The sequence below is a fragment of the Mytilus trossulus genome, chromosome 9, assembly GCF_036588685.1.
Source record: "Mytilus trossulus isolate FHL-02 chromosome 9, PNRI_Mtr1.1.1.hap1, whole genome shotgun sequence".
Taxonomy (NCBI): domain Eukaryota; kingdom Metazoa; phylum Mollusca; class Bivalvia; order Mytilida; family Mytilidae; genus Mytilus; species Mytilus trossulus.
Window position 1 is genome coordinate 42,734,017 of NC_086381.1, and position 16,746 is coordinate 42,750,762.

At 33.1% G+C, this 16,746-nt stretch overlaps 1 protein-coding gene across 1 annotated transcript in view; it reads left to right on the forward strand.

The window, feature by feature from the left end:
- The window catches only part of LOC134684635 (hemicentin-1-like), a 39,908-nt gene extending 38,637 nt beyond the window's left edge, over positions 1-1,271 (forward strand). Inside the window, exons 6-7 of the mRNA XM_063543937.1 lie at positions 235-522; positions 1,159-1,271. Coding sequence (XP_063400007.1) covers positions 235-522; positions 1,159-1,271 — 401 coding nt within the window. The remainder of the gene's footprint in view (positions 1-234; positions 523-1,158) is intronic.
- Positions 1,272-16,746: the final 15,475 nt, after the last annotated feature.

The window sequence follows — 16,746 nt, forward strand, 5'->3', positions numbered from 1 at the left end:
ATGTCTCTTACTATAATTATATCCTACATTGCTCATATTATCAATTTATTATGTGTGTATTACTTATTGTGTATTTCACTAATGTTTATATAATCATTGTATTATGATGTTTTTGTATCTTGCCTGACAAGGGCCCATGATTGGAAAAATAAAATAATGTCTAATGTCTAATGTCTAATGTCTATCCTAATAGATTTTACCTTTTTCTTATACCATTTTCATAATCAACTTAAGACAAACCACTTGTGACTACGACCAGAACAACGATTGAGGGTAATAAAGGAGTTGATATAGTACTACCTTGTTCTCATGACTCCAATCCAACACCGACACATGTTTATTGGATAAAGAACGGTGTCAACATTTCTGCCGATAGGACGACGAAATATAACGGCAGTACTATTGTATTTCCTTCATTAGTTATTCATGATGCTGAAAAGAGTGATTCCGGAATTTATATTTGTTCATTGTCCAATAAATTAGGTATTGGATACAGTAAACCATTCCAACTTGTCATAAGAGGTATGATATTTAGTTCTTTCAAATATAAACATTTCAATGCTGGTCTAGTTGTTTTGGTTCAATCATATTTTTTTAGTACTTAATACAAACGACTGGCCAAATATATCAGGATATAATTTTTTAAGCCAAATGCTTTATTCGTTTAGATTAGACTTACAAGTGGCTACTGGGTTACAGTCGATAACAGTTGACATCCATACTTAACCTAAAGGATATTCAAAATAAAGAATTATAGATAGGGATGAACGATACAAGAGGTACAGTCAATCTCATAGATAGGAAACAAGTTAACAACGCCATGGCAAATAAAAATAAAAAAACAACCGAACAAATCATTTAAATTGATTGTGATAGATATAGACTGCCGTTTCTTTATATGATTTCCTCCTCCTCCTCCTCCTCCTTCTTATCCTCATCCTCATCCTCCTCCTCCTCCTCCTCATCCTTATCCTCATCCTCCTCCTCCTCCTCCTCCTCCTCCTCATCCTCCTCATCCTCCTCCTCCTCCTCCTCCTCCTTATCCTCATCATCATCTATTTCAATAATAATTACAATAATAATCAACACAAATTACTAAAAAAAGTACTTATTTGAAATTAGAATCAATCGAAAATCTGTTATACTTTGTATTTTAAGATACTCCGTCTTCTGAAAGAAAGAATTATTCTTATAAGACGCCTTTGATTATCACTCTGTCGGTGATTGGTATCATTCTGATTTTTGTTGGTCTGGTGGTTTGTTACAAGTAAGTAATAAATGTTGTAGATTTTTAGAAATTAGATATTTAGAGTAACTAGAAAATAGATTAAATAAAAAGTATGGAACGCCGGAACTGTCTTATAGTGTAAATATTTAATGTGTTCTGTCGCTTTGCCGTTACGTCCTGTTATTTCTTCTTTATGTTATGTGCAAATGTCTTTATATCCTGACACGGCATCTCTGTGTTATGTCAAATTAGTAATTTGTTTGGTCAAACAGTTGTATGATATGTCATTGCTAAACTTTGTTCTGTAAAATGTGCATTACATTATGCTGTAACTACTATATATTCTGTGAATACTTCGGAACTTTATGATCAACCACCTTTACATTCTCTCATATTTTATCTATGTTGTGTCTATTCTTCTTTTACGTAAGTCAGTTAATAATTGCGTCCTGTCTCGAGTGTTATTGTTATGTCAAATGTTCTCAACGTTTTGTTTTGATACAACTTTGTTCTATGTAAATCTCATGATATTATAGTCTTTTGGCGTTATGTTGTGTTTATACATATGTATCTCAAGTTAAAAACATAATACATCATGGTATAATTCATATGCGTTTTGCCGTTCAGCTGATACTTTCTGTGAGCATTCATTACGTCATGTGCAAATGGTTTTTACATTATGTGCAAAAAACTAATACGGTTTGTGCAAACCTCGTTTACCTTATGTGCAAACATTGTTCACCCTATGTGCAAACATCGTTTACCTTATGTGCAAACACCTATTACATTATCAGCAAATACCTATTAAGTTATGTATAAAAACTTCATCATTATGTGCAAATACTATTACGTTATGTGCAAATACCGCTTAAATTATTTGCAAACACCATGAAAGTTATGTGCAAATGCCTATTACATTATGTCCAAACATCTATTACGTTAGGTGCACACACCTATTACGTTATGTCTAAACACCTATTACGTTATGTGCAAACACCTATTACGTTCTGGTAAACGCTTTTTTTGACATAGATTAAAACAAAACACATCAGTGATATACACTTTCAAAACTATAAGTTTTAGCTTTCTTAAAAGCTCTGAACTACTTCGCTGTATTCTTTTTCCGACGTAGTCGGTATAGTTTCTGTTTGTGCCCTTTGAACTTAAGGACGCTTAACTATGGCAACAAAATACGCATGCTCGAAAATCATTTCTGTGATTGGACAACATGATCTCATGGTGGATGATTTGGTTGTGTTTCAAAACACGTCTCGTTATTTATATCGTGATGGAAAGCAAGTGAAAAACTATAAATATTTGAACTAGATCTTACAAAGATTTATATTTTTATTAAAATAATTGTTTCTCCAATAGCTCTTTGCATCCATGACAGCTGTTTATTCGGGATAATTATAATTTTTTTAATGTTAACTTTGTTATACGAACGTACATGACTTTTAGAACGCACCTACGCATGTGAGATTTCCGCGGGGTTTTGGTGAATGTAAACACAAAGATACGAGGATTAAGAATACTGAACGCAAATATTTTTTTTAGGTGTCATCACAATATTCGTATATATTATTGCCCTAGTATAACCAGACTTAGTATAGAATTTTTTGTAGTTACATTCAGATGGAGATTTAATTAAAGAGATCCTGCATCATTAAGTCATTGTGCTTCTGAAGGTTATCGAAATGATAGTTTTAAACATATACTCAAATTTAAATAGGTCGGATATCTTTTTTAAAGATAGTTCTTGTTCAAGGTAATGTTCGCAGCAACCTAGCGTGGTTTTGAATAGCCAACGAAACAAAAAACGCAGTGCCATAAAAACACACAGAACAAGCGCACAACTTAGTCCATTGTCGGTGCATATATTGTGCTACATATATAGAGAGATACTTTTTAAACTACGATTTGATCTATCTATATGTTACTGATTTTTCTGATTATTTTTATCATTCTATGATATTGATAAATGTTGCCCTCAACCCGGAACAGATTGAATGTTTGATTTTTACTCACAAATTTTAAATTAAGTGCAACACTTGCAAGTTTATACGAGTAAAACTTGGGTGCGTAATTGCATGAGCATTTTTTGTTTGCGTTTCTATCTTATAGCATTAAAGAGTCTTCTTTAAAATTTACGGACGAAGAATGTTTCGGATGATGCTCCCAATGTTTCTTTGAAACGATACGAATATATAAAGTTCTGTAAAAACTAAGAAAAAACTTACACTTGTCAGAAAACACACTAGACCGGGTAACATGTTGAATTACTTTAGAGAACTTTAAGACAAATTCGCTAGACATCAGTTCCGTGCATAGTGGCAAAATGCACAATTTAAATGTTTGAAAGAAAACTTATCATCTATACAATATTAGCACTGTAATATAATTCATGACTATTCCAAAAAGTACGGTTGCAAACTTATCTTCAGCGCAACTAGATATTTATGTATGTGTCTTTCATTTATCGACATAGAGGTAGACGGAGTAGAAACTTTGCCGGATATTACATGTACTATCACTTTATATTATCGGTTTAGTATACATGTAAGTCACGCAATTGGTTTTAAATGTTACTAAACCGACATTTGTTTCAAACACGGATATATAATTTTTATTCAAAAATAATATTTCGAAACTTCGTGAAAGGGACATTAGGACGCAGCCGGGGGCTTTTTCAAGTAGACAAGATTCTTTTTTCGCGGGAACGAAATAATACAATCTGTGGTAGATTTTTTTAAATATTGCGGAAAACATTTGAACGACACTAAGAAACTATATTTACATATTGTTTTCGGGGCCTTTTATTGTTGACTATATGGTATGGGCTTTGTTCATTGTTGAAGGCCGTTCGTTGACTTAAAATTGTAAATTTCTGTGTCATTTTGGTCTCTTGTGGAGAGAAGTCTCATTGGCAGTCATACTACGTCTCCTTTTTTTTTTATCAACTTATTTTCCGTTCACATTTTCCGTAAAGAAATGAGGGTGCATTTTGTTTTTACATGTAGTTTTTTTTTTGCTTCGAATAACAGGGCAGAACTCGGGAGTATAGATCGTGAGACAATATCTTTTAAATCGTTCCTAATATCAATAGTCTTTATCAATGTTTTTCTTCTTTGAAAGGTGCTTATTTGACAGTTACGTACCTGTCATGTTATTCTTGTGAAAACTATTTGTTTGGTACTTTCAAAGACTGCATACATATTCCATTTGAAGTATAAGGCCACCATACCGACAATTGTCGAGAACAACTAAAGCCGTTATTGGGGTACCGCAGAAGATGTGGTATGCTTGCCAATGAGACAATAAACTCTCCACAAGAGAACAAAATAACACAGACATCAATAATTATAGGTCACCGTACGGCCTTCAACAATGAGTAAAGCCCATGCCGCATAGTCAGCTATAAGAGGCCCCGCAATGACAATGTAAAACAATTCAAACTGGAAAACTAAGAGCTGTATTTTATTTAAAATGAACGAAATACAAATATGTAACACACAAACAACCGACAACCACTGAATTACGAGCTCCTGACTACATGGACTAGGGACAGGCACATACATACATAGTGTGGCGGGGTTAAACATGTTAGCAGGATCCAAACCCTCCCCTAACCAGACAGGTACATTAACTTTACTTATTCTAGAAGTATTTTTGTAGCGTCTAAACCATGATTTTTTTTAGCGATAACGTATGTTACGCTTATGGACACGAACATCGCTCGTAACGGCTACATATTGCAGATTAGCAACGCAAGTAAAGACGTATTAATGATTGATATTTCAATTTTCAATTTCAGTGTGTAATATATGCATAATAAAACGACCATGAATTAATTACATTTGATCTGAAATGTAATACACACAGTTAATTTTCCGGCATTTGATGGCTTAATATCCTCAGAAGAGAACAGTCTGTAAATATTTATCTAATGTAAGCCAATAGTTGTTGCTGAATTTCAACCACATCATGAAGCAACCAAACATAATTTATATGTGAAAAGTTATTATTTCAAGATAGCGTGTATGTCGACTGAAACTAAAAGGTCCGCCCTGTTATTCGAAGCAAAAAAAAGCTACATGTAAAAAACAAAATGCAACCTCATTTCTTTACGGAAAATGTGAACGGAAAATAAGTTGATATACAAAAAAAAAGAAGACGTGGATTGATTGCCAATGAGACAAATCTCCACAAGGGACCAACATGACGCAGAAATTAACAACTTTATGTCAACGTTAGGCCATCAACAAAGCCCATACCGCATAGTCAACAATAAAAGGCACCGAAAAGAATATGCAAAACAATTCAAACGAGAGCACTAACGGCCTTATTTATGTAATGTTCTTTTCCATCTGCACCAAGCGGGCCATTTCATAGGTCGCCATATCTTGCATACATAATCATAACATATAGTTTTTGAGGCGCCAAATTACATTTATTTATTATAGACTTTTGACAAGGTCAACACATAATATATACGTATTTTCAGATTATATTGTCTGAGGACGAAGTTATTTTTACACAAATAAAGAGAAACATAAATAAAGTAAACAAATCTTTAATATTTATACACACGTACAGAAAAAGTGTGTTACCGCATGCGGAAGAATATCTCAAGAACGTTTGCGATATCACATGCAGAGTTATCTGTCTTTGCTTCCTCTTTCGTGGGACATTGAATGTTTTGCTGGAAAATATGAATGCCCACTCAAATGCAATCTATTACAAAAATCGAAATATTACAGAAGAGTGTCCACCATGCACTTGCACAGCACTATAACTAATATAGTACAATTGAATGATATACAAATGGATGAAAATTATATATACATGTAACTGTAATTTACAAATATTAAAATAATGTATAACAAAAAAAAACAGACTTTACTGATTTTTATGACTTCTACGATGAGGTTGAATTTATCATCCACGCGCAGAAAAAACTATCTATCTGTACTTTAACGTCACTTTCAGGTAAAGAGATGTGATTTGGTTTTCTGGGACAAGTGCTTGTGACTGTCCACAAGAACTTGCGGTTATCCGATGTTCAGTACTTCAGTGCTTTGATTCATATATTTAACATAAAGATGTTCTTAACTAGAAACAACACATAACAAGAGTTTTATATTTTTTACAAATGTCTTATTGTCCTTATATTATCTTGATTCACTTTGAGAGCTCGAATCGTATCAATGACATACTGCACATTTTAAGATTCTTGAAAACTGGGAGTTACCTGGCAATTGTTGCATGCATGGTGCTTTAAACTGATGAACAACAGGGTTCCAAAATTCCAATAATATTAAACATGACAAGTGAACTCTCTTAATTTATAATCAGTAGCAGGAAAATTACAGAAGAACTTCAGACTGTAATGATAACTGGAAGTCCATTCTTAAGTAAAACACAGGTCGTAACAAAATTTCTTTCCAGATACTAGCTTTTGATCACAAACAAGCGTCTGTCCAAGTTTGTTACAAATCCAAAAGAGTATAAGAAAGTTATTAAAATTTTAAAAACATTAACCACAGAGTGAATGTGTTGCTTCACAGTGTAAATGTATTATTTCCTGGCAGAAAATCTAAGTTTATTTATAAGTAAAATACGGAAAAAAATTAATTTAATTTTTACAAATTTTAATTCAGGATACATGTACATGTATCTTATTATCATAAACAAGCTTCTGTCTAAGTTTGGAAGAAATCCAGTATACATTTATGTAGTTTAAGAAAGTTTTTACAATTTCAAAAGCTTTAACCACAAAGTGAATATTTGTGGACGCCGCCGCCGACGACGATGACGACACCGACGACGACGGAATCTAGGATCGCTATGTCTCGCTTTTTCGACTAAAGTCGAAGGCTCGACAAAAATGGCAATATTTTACAGAAACTGTCAAAAAATATTTTAGAATGATAACATTGAAATCCAATAGAATATATTTGTATGAAACTTTATATTTTTTTATATAAGATTTGTCAGAATAATGATGTGCAGCAAATTCATTTTATGAACATTTGGCTTAATTGTGTATTTAGCTATATTGATCGAACCATTCCCGCTTATAACTAAACGCATCGAAGCTTACCGTTTATACCGTATATCCCGTGATATTCAATGAATTTAAGACTCTCCGTTCGGAAAATAAGTTTATGTTTCTAATTTATACGACGATATTCGTTGAAATATTGAACAAATAGATAAATCCATATCAACAACTGTGGAATAATGTATTGATTATAAATGTACTTTGTCGGTAAACGTGATTTTTTTGGTACGAGCTTTAGAAACAGGACGAAAAGCGAGGCAATAAGGGGATCTATTGTTATTTGTTTCCATGTCATTTTGGTATTTCGTGGAGAATTGTCTAATTGGCATTCACACCACATCCTTTTTAAAAGATAGTTAGTATTTTCTGAAATTCAAAGGAAAAATTAGGTTATGATGACCATTTTAGCCACGAAATTATCTTTTTATTCTTAAAGACAACAAAAGAAACGATATGTGCATCACTTATAAAAAAAATAATAGAAGAAAACAATAACAATTTACTAAATTATGTATTTTTTTGTATCGTTCTTGATGACACGATTCGAAAAGTTACCAGACGAAATACGGATAAATGAAAGTCACTATTTGGAGTTTCAAGTTGCGGAATTTAATTTTGAGTATGGCCAGTGAAGGTTAAACAAGGCTGATAACCCTTTCTTTCAGATTAATATATGTATGCGTCATTTTTGTGGATTACAGGATAAGGCAGTTTTTAATCAGAAAATGCAGCTTTTTGTTACACCCGTCTACCTGTCTGATTGAAAATTGGATCAAATTTTTCCAACATCCCTGTGAGTTTTAAAAAAAATTGTCAGATAAGAGGGGCGGGTCACCTGAAGTGTGCGTTATGCAACCATAACGCACACTTTTAATATGGAGCAAAATAATTTCCCATTAAACTAAATACATAGTATGTATATAGCCTTTTTACACCATTCAATATAATTATTTCATAACGCACAACTTTTAATGGGGTTTGCATAACGCACACTTTTAATGCAGATCAAAATAATTTCCCATAAAACTAAATACATAGTATGTATATAGCCTTTTTACACCATTCAATATAATTATGAAAATCCACAGTTTGTTAAAAAGGTCCAACATTTAATTTTCTTCATTTTCAAAATGCATATCATTGATGCGTTTTATTTCAATCTATGTCAAAAAAGCGTTTACCAGAACGTAATAGGTGTTTGCACATAACGTAATAGGTGTTTGAACATAAAGTAATAGGTGTTTGCACATAACGTAATAGATGTTTGGACATAATGTAATAGGCATTTGCACATAATGTAATAGGCATTTGCACATAACTTACATGGTGTTTGCACATAATTTAAGCGGTATTTGCACATAACGTAATAGGTGTTTGCACATTACGTAATAGCTGTTTGGAAATAATGTAATAGGCATTTGCACATAACTCACATGGTGTTTGCACATAATGTAAGCGGTATTTGCACATAACGTAATAGGTGTTTGCACATAACGTAATAGGCGGCTGGACATAAAGTAATAGGTGTTTGCTAATAACGTAATAGATGTTTGGACATAATGTAATAGGCATTTGTACATAGCGTAATCGGTATTTGCACATAACTCACATGGTGTTTGCACATAATGTAAGCGGTATTTGCACATAACGTAATAGGTGTTTCCACATAACATAATAGGTGTTTCCACATAACGCAATAGATGTTTGGACATAATGTAATAGACATTTGCACATAACTCACATGGTGTTTGCACATAATGTAAGCGGTATTTGCACATAACGTAATAGGTGTTTGCACAAAACGTAATAGGTGTTTGGACATAAAGTAATAGGTGTTTGCACATAACGTAATAGATGTTTGGACATAATGTAATAGGCATTTGCACATAACTTACATGGTGTTTGCACATAATGTAAGCGGTATTTGCACATAACGTAATAGGTGTTTGCATATAACGTAATAGATGTTTGAACATAATGTAATAGGTATTTGCACATTACTTACATGGTGTTTGCACATAAGGTAAACAATTTTTGCACATAACGTAAACGAGGTTTGCACAAAACGTATTCGTTGTTTGCACATAATGTAAAAGGCATTTGCACATGACGCAATGAATGCTCACAGAGAGTCCTTACTCTACGGCAAAACGCATATGAATTATACCATGATGTATTATGTTTTTCACTAGAGATACATCTGAATAAACACAACATAACGCCAAAAGACTATAATATCATGAGATTTACATAGAACAAAGGTGTATCACGACAAAACGTTTAGAACATTTGACATAACAATAACACTTGAGACAGGACGCAATTATTAACTGACCTACGTAAAAGAAGAATAGACACAACATAGATAAAATATGAGAGAATGTAAAGGTGGTTGATCATAAAGTTCCGAAGTATTCACAGAATATATAGTAGTTACAGCATAATGTAATGCATATTTTACACAACAAAGTTTAGCAATGACATATCATACATTTGTTTGACCAAACAAATTACTAATTTGACATAACACAGAGATGCCGTGTCAGGACATAAAGGCATCTGCACATAACATAAAGACGAAATGACAGGACGTAAAGGCAAAGCGACATAACACATTAAATATTTACACTTCCGGCGTTCCATAAAAAAGTGCATAATACGTCTATTTCTAGAAAAAGAAATACACTTTCGTTTGAACCGGCAAACAAAGCAGTCAACATTGTGATGGTGGTGGTATGTTATAAATACTACATGAACGTTCTGTAGAATGAAGATATTTACAATTCATCTACATTCAATCCATTTCCTCCACAGAAAGTCATATAGAAGATAAAGATACCGTATTCACATCAAAGATTAAGGCCTTTCCTGAACCTTTGAACGTCCCTGCTATGTATTGGTTACATAAAATACACAAAAAAACTGTATAATATAGATTCATCGTTGATCTTTTGAATTTTCCGAATACACTTTCATTTTTCACAGTGGTACCTTTGATAACTAATTATCATGTTTAAGTCCAACCTCAATAAAGACCCGTCCAAATTGCATTTAATTGAAACATTCAGCAACACTTACCGTAATCTCGATGATATTTGTTAGTTGAATAATCGTTTTACTGCCGAAATTTACATTAAAAGAACTTACTTTAAATAAATCAAATGTAACTGTCAAAGATTAAGTTATGTTTAACTCGGGGAACAATTAATTTGTTGTGCACTTGAAAGTAAACGCACGTTAACTGATAAACGAAACTGTTTTATTTAATTGTGTTTATGCGACTTTTATCTTAATATTTTGATATTTTACTTATTTGTCTTTTTTAAAATCGTAATAAGTCGCTTTTTATTCGAAATATCATCTTGTATGAATAGCAAACAATCAGTTCCATTAACTTAAACATAACGGATGCTGTATATGTTCTCTTGGTACCATGGACATATACGAATTTCGACACAAACAAATATTTCCACTTTGACGAAAACATCGTCGAAATGCATTTATAACCTTTTCTAGAACTTTGAATACTAACTGATCGTATCAACATATCACTAACTTCAGTAATGTTTTTTGCCCGATCATCTTAAACTATCATCTTAAAAGATGTAAACTTAAGGTCTTGAGGGTTTGACAGTTCCAGGGCAAATATCCGTTCTGTTCTAATATATTTGGATTAATTTTCAATTAATTAAAGGGTTTAATAAAATTAACTGTATTCGTCAATATGTCAATCGAACATGGACAGTTGGTCATTTTGAAATGCCTTGTCATGTGAAATGTTAAGTCAGTGTATCCACGATACAATGACAGTTTTAGTTTTCATTTAAATTCTAACGTTGCGTTAACATTTTTTGCCCGCCTACATATAATGCTTGGTCTACACCAAAGTATAGCGTGTGTATTATTTGTAAATATTTAGTCAGGAATTTTGGTTACAAAAAGCGTATTCAAACGGGACCTAACATCTTCATTTATTCGAATATGTTGTTTATCGTGCCTGGAAATTTGTAAACTTAAAGATGCTTAAAATAATCTTCTTCTTAGAAGTAACCAATTTAATACTGTTATCAAATACTTAAATATTGTTTACGATATATTAAAATCTATCATTAGATGATTGATGTGTAATGATTTTGTAACAATGGTTCTAATTGGATGACAGTTAGCATAAAATTCTCTATCTCCTTGTCTGTAACTAAGGAAGCCGACATTATGAATTGCTGAATGTATTGACATGTAATTACTACAATAATAAGCCAAAAAAAAAACCTCACATGTTACACCTAAATCTCTTCTTTTTATCAAATTATTACATTCTGAATGTAGCTAGAAAACGCCCGGTATTTATGTTTGACGTCGGAAGTATACCTATGACGTCAACAAGTGTAGGGATCAAAGAAGATTACATCTTTCGTGGAATTTTCTTTAATGAAGATTTTACACTGGAATAATGATTGAAATATAATTATGAAATAGTTTGCATTAGAATATAGATAACTGTATTGTATAGGAAGCTTTGCGGACGTCCATCGGTAGTTTTACTGTCGCAAATACCCGTTTACCTGTCTCCGCTCCGCTCTGCCACGTGAACTAAATTTGCGACAGTAAAACTACCGATGGACGTCCTTAAAGCTTCAAATAAAATACAGTTATCTCTTAAATGCTCGGTCAGTCTACGATCTTTACATAGTTTCTGTTTCGTTGTTGGGATGTACAAGTACTGGGCCAAGTCCACTCTGTGTTTCTGTTACATCTATTTATACTTGTATTCATCTGCTGAATTAACCCTATTATAGTTTGCACTTTGTAAATACAGCTGTTTCTCAAACCACGCCCCTTTTGGGGAGAAATATAATATTCATAAATAATTTGATTTGTTGATATACTGGTTCCTATATATGATCTCTAGGTTTATCTCATAGAGACATAATTTAGTACTGTTACCAGTATAAAAACATACTGTTTTGGGGAAAATTAAATTCTGTAACAGGCAAAAAAAAAGTTTGGGGTAATACAAAATTTTAGTAGAAGCTAACACTCTAACAAGTTCGGGTACATAAATGTTGAAAATATGCCACACAGCCCTATATTATGACCTTTAAATACATTTATAGTGCATATCAACTTTCTATAATTGGACATACTTTTTCACACAACTTCATAGTAAAAGTGTCACAGTTTTGGTCGCAAAGGGCGTTCCGATTGGAAATTGCATTGTCTATATTTACAGAAGTACAACCTCTGATTCATTTTTATATTTTGTTCGTATATATGTTGTACTGTTATACCATTTTCCCAGGTCAGGGGAGGGTTGAGATCCCGCTAACATGTTAAACCCCGCAATATTCTTAGTTTATTTCCTTTCAGCAGCCTGTAAATCAGTGGTTGTTGTTTATTGCTGTGTTAATATTTGTGTTTCGTTATTTTTTGTACATAAATAAAATCGTTTGTTTTCTCGTTTGAGCTAATTTACAGTTGGCATTTCGAGATCTTGTATAGCTGACATTAGTATAGACCGGACAGTAGGAGCCTTTTTTTTAAAAAAACTCGGACGAAGACGCCAAACAGTTTATCTGATTAACTGATTAAATATAGATAGTGTATCTTGTAGAATTCGTATAGTAATTATAAGCATGTCTTAGAAGTTACTTATCTAAGAACGTTTATTAAAGTCTACTCTGTTTCCATGCATGTCTTGTTCTGATGGTGGATAATTTCATACAGACAGTTACTGAGCAAGTTAAATTCTTATATAGACAAGTTGTCATAACGCTGTTTTTAAGCAACACATGTTTAAATAAAATCTTGATTGTTGCACATCAAAAACTATTCCTTTTACGACGTAGTACAGGCTTATGGTTCAGGGGGTATAAAGGTGTTAAATTAACTCGTTCAACTACGACAGATCTGACCGGTTTTCCATTACAAAAATTGTTAAAGCATCTACATGTTTTTGTGGCAAGTCTCAAGTCCTGCACTAGAGCTTGTATCGGGAAGTTTGAGAGCGATTTATCCGAAAACTACTTTCAAGGGTGTGACTTTACGTATAATGTCCACCTTGGAAAGTAGAGTGGTCCAACATTATGGTTTGGCGTTAAGGGTTTTGGCCCAATGTCAGAGTAACATGTTCCAACCCTAAGGTATGATGTTCGTGTCCCAATTCAAGGGTTTTATATGGCGTTGGTGTTCGCGTCCAGGCCTAAAAATTGCGTTGGTGTCCTGATGTCAGAATGTTTATGGTACAACCCTAGGTTCGTGTCCTAATTTAACGGTCGTATACTGCGTAGGCGATTAACAGCAAACGTAGACGAGACACTGGGTTCCGCGGAACCCTTACGACTTTTTAAGTAATAAAATGCATTTGATATTATAAAAAGTAAAATAAAAAAAAAACTGAACTCAGAGGAAAATCAATTTGGAAAGTCCATAATCACATTGCAAAATCAAAAAACAAAACGCATCAAAAACGAATGGACAAGAACTGTCATATACCTGACTTAGTTCAGGCATTTTCAAATGTAGAAAATGGTGGATTAAACCTGGTTCTATAGCGCTAACCCTCTTACTTTAATAACAGTCTCATCAAATTCCGCTACATTTACATGATGCGTTAAATAAACAGTCACAATTAATAAAATAGTCAAAATATGGGTATTTGGTTACATCTTCTGACATCAGACTCGGACTTCTCTTGAACTGAATTTTAATGTGCGTATTGGTATGCGTTTATTTTTCTACATTGGTTAGAGGTATAGGGGGAGGGTTGAGATCTCACAAACATGTTTAACCCCGCCACATGTTTGCGCCTGTCCCAAGTCAGGAGCCTCTGGCCTTTGTTAGTCTTGTATTATTTTTATATTAGTTTCTTGTGTACAATTTGGAAATTAGTATGCGTTCATTATCACTGAACTAGTATATTTTTGTTTAGGGGCCAGCTGAAGGACGCTTCCGGGTGCGGGAATTTCTCGCTACATTGAAGACCTGTTGGTGACCTTCTGCTGTTGTTTTTTATTTGGTCGGGTTGTTGTCTCTTTGACACATTCTCCATTTACATTCTCAATTTTATTACATCATTTAGGGGCTATTTTTGGGGCCCTTAATAGCTTGTTGTTCGGTGTGAGCCAAGGCTCCGTGTTGAAGGCCGTACTTTAACCTATAATGGTTTACTTTTTAAATTGTTATTTGGATGGAGAGTTGTCTCATTGGCACTCACACCACATCTTCCTATATCTACATCAGTCATCATCGTATAACAATTTTAAAAGGAACAATTTAACAGGACACAAAAACATCTACTCTCGAACACATGGATTGATTTGAGTGTCTGACGTCAGAAAAATTATATACGTCAGATAAATTTGTCGTTCAATGTGCATACAAACAAATTTTAAAATTTACATAGGCAATGTACGCATACAGGGTTAAAAAATCAAAAGTATGTAAGAATAAATTACAGAAATAGACCGAGATTCAAACTAGTCCAAAAGTTATACATAGAATTTATGAGAATCCAAAACTTTTAAAAGGAACAATTTAACAGGACACAAAAACATCTACAATTTACGAACATATGGATTGATTTGAGTGTCTGACGTCAGAAAAATTATATACGTCACATAAATTTGTCGTTCAATGTGCATACAAACAATTTTAAAATTTACATAGGCAATGTATGCATACAGGGTTAAAAATCAAACGTATGTAAGAATAAATTACAGAAATAGACCGAGATTCAAACTAGTCCAAAAGTTATACATAGAATTTATGAGAATCCAAAAATTGTTAATTCCACTACGCCATTGAATGATTTTGACGTGTATGGTTCAACGTATATAGTAATTCATAATAGAAATATATCATAATGACATATTATAGACAAATATCATACTGACGGGATCTTTTAAAGTACAGAGTCACGATATAAGCACAAAAGAAATAAAAAGAGTCACATATACAAAACAAATCACCAAAAAATGAAAGCCAATACAAACACATTGACGAGATGTATAAGTACCGAGCCACGTCAAACGGATATCACATAAAACCATTCAACAGTAAAAGTAATCTTTATAATAGAACAAAAACAAATAAAAGAACAATAAAACATGTTGTTAAGATGATACACAACATCAGTACGCAGAATCTATACATCAAGACCACCGTGTATTATTTGAGAAGTTGATACGGAATATTTATCAACAAGGTCTTGGTACCTTCCGATGAACTTTTTTTAGAAAAAGGACGAGACGTTCTTTGACATACCCCTGGTTTATCAACTTTCTACTCAGACACTGATGACGTTTTACAAAGTCTGAGTAGGAGCTGCAAGCTCTTGAATATCGAATAAGTTGGGAAATATATATCCTATAAGCAGGTGAAGTTGGTATATTGCTACTAAGGTGGGGGAAATTTCAAAATTAAAATCGTCTCGTTTGTTATAGATTCTGGTACTGAGATGACTGTGTAAGTCAAATTCGAGATATAAGTCTAAAAATGTGGCGAAGGAAGCCGTGTCTGTTGTTTCTTTAATCTCTAGTTCTGGGGGATATATTATAGAACCCAATCAGAAAAGTTCGGATTGTTTATGGAAAGAACATCATCAATATACCTGAAAGTGAAATTAAATAATCTGGCTTCTTTGATCCTCTTGTTTTTGACAAGTGTCTGGAGGAACTCCGATTCATATGAAAATAAGAAGAGGTCGGCAAGAGGATGCGCACAGTTTGTTCCCATAGGAATGCCGATAATTTGTTGGAAAAGTCTACCTCCAAACTCAACAAATATGTTGTCGATAAGAAACTCCAGCATACTGACTACTTGTTCTTCTGTGTAGCATGATTTACCTTTTTGTTTGTCACTATTAACGAAATACGCTTTATGAAATCCCAAAGTAATAAATTTATAGCGTATGCTACCATTTTTATGTTGAAAGGCATTGTGGATAATTTCTTATGTGTTCCTTTACACTTTACACTGCAATACTGTATTAGTTTATTTATTTTATAATTAATGTATTCTTGTAGACGTCGTCAGCGTAATATCAGTCATTATGAGAACCCAGACTTTGAACAAGGTATCCTATGATTTATAAAAAATAAATATGACCTACCAAAAAATGTTTAAATTTTCCGTTTTATAAAACAACATACCAACAACACAAAAACAATCATGTACAAATATAAATCCTCGAGGTCAATGGTCGACTTGTGAATGTAAATCGATATGTTAGTGGTATAAACACATATGTATGACTTCCATATAAAATTCATGACCAATGTGATAATTTCGAATTTGAGATTGCGATCTTCCCATAGTAACATACATTCTGCTTTAGCATATATAGTTTAGATATATCAACTTATACGTTAAGCTTGGGCATGTTCGTAATATTAATCTTTATGTTCACAATTTCGATTTGAATTACAGAAAAGAATTGTTTGTCTGTTAAAAACAA